General features: G+C 50.1%; 1 protein-coding gene across 1 annotated transcript in view; it reads left to right on the plus strand.

Annotated features, from left to right (window-relative positions):
* lama1 (laminin, alpha 1) overlaps positions 1–5,000 on the plus strand; it is a 43,730-nt gene that overhangs the window by 29,972 nt on the left and 8,758 nt on the right. The window contains exons 37-44 of the mRNA XM_030079883.1: positions 930–1,073; positions 1,286–1,419; positions 1,558–1,711; positions 1,935–2,059; positions 2,635–2,785; positions 2,867–3,011; positions 4,482–4,623; positions 4,742–4,856. Of these exons, the coding sequence (XP_029935743.1) occupies positions 930–1,073; positions 1,286–1,419; positions 1,558–1,711; positions 1,935–2,059; positions 2,635–2,785; positions 2,867–3,011; positions 4,482–4,623; positions 4,742–4,856 (1,110 nt within the window). The remainder of the gene's footprint in view (positions 1–929; positions 1,074–1,285; positions 1,420–1,557; positions 1,712–1,934; positions 2,060–2,634; positions 2,786–2,866; positions 3,012–4,481; positions 4,624–4,741; positions 4,857–5,000) is intronic.

Below are 5,000 nucleotides of genomic sequence, written 5' to 3' on the forward strand. Positions count from 1 at the left end.
AGTCTGCATGTCAGCATGCTGCTCTGGCCATGCTGACCCACAATCCTTTGCACAGCGGGCGTTACATTGCACTGACAGAGCTGTGTGTTTACAGGCCACGCCCACATACAGAAGTGTAGTATGCAGTATGCATATGCATGCATGTTGCATACTTCACTGCATACTTTGTAAGGGCAGCTGCAGTACATACTACAAGTAAAAAGTATAAGTATGTGATTTGGAACGCAGGGAGAGTCACTCAGTATGTTCAGGTCGTCAGCTGACCTCTCTCTCTGGGCTGAACCTCCTCCTGACCCCCTGCAGCCCCAGACCACAGCACCGCCCCCACAGGCTGGGACAGGAGGCGCTAGGCATGATGGGACAGGAGGCGCTAGGCATGATGGGACAGGAGGTGCTAGGCATGATGGGAGCATCGCTTCATCTGCCTCTCCTCTTCCCCTGATGCTCCCCGTCACTCTGGGACAGGGTCAATCTGCTCTGTCCCTCCAGTTGTTAATAACGCCTTGGACAGTTTGAGTCTCACATGTTTTCTCTGCTTGATGCCGACGACGACGTGACGCTTCTCAAACAGACTCACATCTTTTCCACACGAGAAGCTGCTCACGGCTGTCCGGGTTAAACTCCTGTCCAACAGGAGGCTCTTACCTGTTTGCTTAGTTACATCCAGGTGGCGACTTTTTTTTTGGCCAGGCAGTGTGCTATACTAGATTAGATTAGATTAGATTAGATTAGATTATATTAGATTAGATTAGATTAGATTAGATTGCACTGGAAAAGATTACAGTAGATAAAGTAGAGCAATATTCAGAAATTGATGATGGTGATGATGGTGATGCTGATGATGATGATGATGATGCTGATGGAGGTGATGGTGCTGATGAAGGTGATGATGGTGCTGATGAAGGTGCTGATGAAGGTGCCTCTCTCAGATCAAGGTGGCGGTGCAGGCGGAGAGGGACTGTGTTCGCTCCTACAGGCCGCAGCTGCACTCCAGCAACTTCAACTCTCTGACGCTGACGCTGAAGACGTCCACCGCCGACAACCTGCTGTTCTACCTGGGCAGCAGGAGCACGGTACACACACACACACACACACACACACACACACACACACACACACACACTCACACACACACACACACACACACACACACACACACACACACACACACACACACACACTGCTGATGGATTGAAACATGTCAGGTTGTGTGGCTGTGTTGGTCCTGAGGACAGCTGAGGAGTGGGAGCTCTTCCTCGGAGTGAATCTTTGTGTCGTCTTGCAGGTGGACTTCATGGCGGTGGAAATGCATGCTGGGAAAGTTTCTCTGGTGTGGGACGTCGGCTCCGGCAGCACCAGGCTGGAATATCCCCACCTGGACATCACCAACAACAGATGGACCCGCATCAACGCCACGCGGTAACACACACACACACACACACACACACACACACACACACACACACACACACACACACGTTTATGTTGATTTGTACATAATGTGAGGTCATGTGAGGTCATGTGAGGTCATGTGACGTGTGATGTCACGCGGTGCAGGTTCGGCGCACACGGCTCGCTCTCCGTCCATCAGCTGGAGTCGGAGGCGGCTCCGTTGCCCGCGGTAACAGCAGCATCACCGGGACGCGCCCGCATTCTGGACATCGACAACAACACCGTCCTGTACATAGGAGGACTGGGAACACACACCCAGGTACTGCACACACACACACACACACACGCACACACACACACACACACACACACACACACACACACACACCAACTATCCAGTAATTTGAATCCTTTGTGTTGTTCACTAAGTAATGACTGTTCAGGTTGCAATGATGACGATGGAGTGTGTGTGTGTGTGTGTGTGTGTGTGTGTGTGTGTGTGTGTGCATGGTGTGTGTGTGTGTGTGTGTGTGTGTGTGCAGAGGCCCGCGGCGCTCAGTGTGTTCAGCTTCCAGGGCTGTCTGGGTGAAGCGATGCTCAACGAGAGGAACATCGGCCTGTGGAACTACAGGAGCAGGGAGGGCGAGTGTCGAGGCTGCTTCAGCAGGTACACACAGACACACACACACACACACACACACACACACACACACACACACACACACACACACACACACGCACATTCAGACTCACATTCAGATGTTGCAGCACAGACATTATAGTTTGTAATGTAATAATAATAACAATAATAATGTTTTTGTCTCCCTCTCCTCCATCCATTACCTCTCTCTCCCTCTCTCTCTCCGCCTGTCTGTCTGCCTGTCTGTCTGTCTGTCTGTCTGTCTGCCTGTCTGTCTCTCTCTCTGTCTGCCTGTCTGTCTGCCTGTCTGTCTGTCTGTCTCTCTGTCTGTCTGTCTGTCTGTCTGCCTGTCTGTCTGCCTGTCTGTCTCTCTGCCTGTCTGTCTGCCTGTCTGTCTGCCTGTCTGTCTCTCTGCCTGTCTGTCTGCCTGTCTGTCTGTCTGTCTGTCTGTCTTCCTGCCTGTCTGTCTGCCTGCCTGTCTGTCTGCCTGTCTGTCTCTCTGCCTGTCTGTCTGCCTGTCTGTCTGTCTGTCTGTCTGTCTTCCTGTCTGTCTGCCTGTCTGTCTGTCTGTCTGCCTGTCTGTCTGCCTGTCTGTCTCTCAGTCCCCAGGCAGAGGAGACTTCCTTCCATTTTGACGGCTCTGGCTTCTCATTGGTCCAGAAGTCTCTTCGCTCCACCTCCACCTCCATCGTGCTGCTGTTCAAGACGCTGTCGCCGGGCGGATTACTGCTGTACCTGGCCTCCAACAACACCGTACGACACACACACACACACACACACACACACACACACACACACGGCGTAGTCTCCTGAGTGTGCACTTCCTGTCTGCAGAGGGACTTCCTGTCCATGGAGCTGGTGGAGGGGCGTGTCCGTCTGACCTTTGACCTCGGCTCCGGCCCGCTGATCCTGACCTCCAGCAGGAAGTACAACACCGGGGTGTGGAACAAGATCACCCTGCAGAGGAGCAAGCGCAAGGGTCAGTGCTACTGCAGTACTACTGCAATACTACTGCAAGACTACTACAACACCACCGCAGTACTACTGCAACACCACCGCAGTACAACTACCACTGCAGTACTACTGCAACACCACCGCAGTACTACTACCAGTGCAGTACTACTGCAACACCACCGCAGTACTACTACAATAGTGTTGTTCAGGGCCGGAGTGGGACTCCCTGGAGTTTCCTGCCTCAGACCCACTTTACATCACCACCTATTTTTATTAACATCATGTAATAATAACCTAAATGTTAAGTCAATAGCGCACTGCTCTGTAAAGCCTTGTAATTCAGTGCATTTTTCTACAATATTTCCAGTTCAGTGCAAGTAAAGGCTGCTTCACAGTGTAGATTTATTTCAACATGAGTGCACATCTCCAACATTATTCTTTACAACACATCCTTTTCAACCATATCAGAATCTATATTCTGTTCAGATAAGTGTTCACAGATATCCAAACATTAAAAATGTGGGCGTTGTGTATTTACTATCTGACTTTTAAAGATAAAAAAATATAACAGGTCACTACCTACTATCATTTGGGCATGGAAAGTGGTTATATTGGAACTAATGCTTGCTTGTTACAACAGCTCACCTGTTCCTTCCATACTGACAGGAGCAATCCCCCCATCACTACTGGCTCCTGGCTCTGCTTCTGACACCAAATCACATTTTAAAAATTGTCATAATTCTCAGCACAAATCAAAAAGCCTTCTGATCAGTTCAGGTCAGTTTCATTAATGTAGTGCTGAATCATCTAGCATCTCAGGACACTTTTCATATAGAGCAGGTCTACACCATACTCTTCATTATATTCATTCTAATAATATTCACTCAATGAGTAATCCTGCCTGCCCACTCTGGACTTGTGGGCTCATGGCAGGTGCTGGATCTGGCTTCTGACTCTGAGGAGCTACAAGACAAAGTTTCCCAGTTATGTGGCGTCGCATCATACTATTATTTAGATTGTTTAACGTTATGTTATATGCCACAACGCCACACAATTCATTGACTTGATAATTAATTAAGTTGTACGGTGGTTTGCAGGCAAAGTTCAACATGTTGCCTTACCCGTTTCATTGTCCTCATTTGTCGTTTCAAACGGAGAGCTCATTTTAGTGAAAAAGCTGCCAGTTTTAGCAGATTTGGCTGCGTCTGTTTCCAGAACTTTCCTCTTTTTAGTTCTTGCCTTCTCTGCACCACCCTTGCTCTTTCTATTTTCCATCTTTCAAACACCACTGACCGAGTGCACGGACGTGTTACGTCAGGGTGCGTCTGCAAAAAAAAAAAAAAAAAAAAAAAAAAAAAAAAAAAAAGAGCAATGGAGGCGGAGGCGGCCCAGGGACAGCGGACTGAACACCCTCACCTTTCCACTGGCTGAAGGTTGACAGTTTTCTGTGTGTGTGTGTGTGTGTGTGTGTGTGTGTGTGTGTGTGTGTCTCCAGGCTACCTGTCCATCATGGCAGCTGACCAATCATCAGAGAAGGAGGTGTTGGAGGCGGAGTCTCCGGGCTCCGCCTCCGACCTGAACCGCTCCGACCTCGACCCCATCTACATCGGAGGACTTCCCGCCTCTCGGCCAATCAGGTGAGGGCTCCGCCGACCCTGCACGAGCCAATCAGGAGCCTCGGAGCGCCGCCGCGTGGGCCGGTTTTAACCCGTCTCTCTCTCTGTCTCTCTGCCTGTCTGTCTGCCTGGTTGCTAGGCGACAGGTGGTGTCCAGGTCGTACATCGGCTGCATAAAGAATGTGGAGATCGCTCGCTCCAACTTCGACCTGCTGAGGGACGCATACGGAGTGAGGAAGGGCTGTGTGCTGGAGGTACACACACACACACACACACACACACACACACACACACCATGCACACACACACACCATGCACACACACACACACACACCATACACACACACACACACACCATGCACACACACCATGCACACACACACACACACACACACACA

The sequence above is a fragment of the Myripristis murdjan genome, chromosome 20, assembly GCF_902150065.1.
Source record: "Myripristis murdjan chromosome 20, fMyrMur1.1, whole genome shotgun sequence".
Taxonomy (NCBI): domain Eukaryota; kingdom Metazoa; phylum Chordata; class Actinopteri; order Holocentriformes; family Holocentridae; genus Myripristis; species Myripristis murdjan.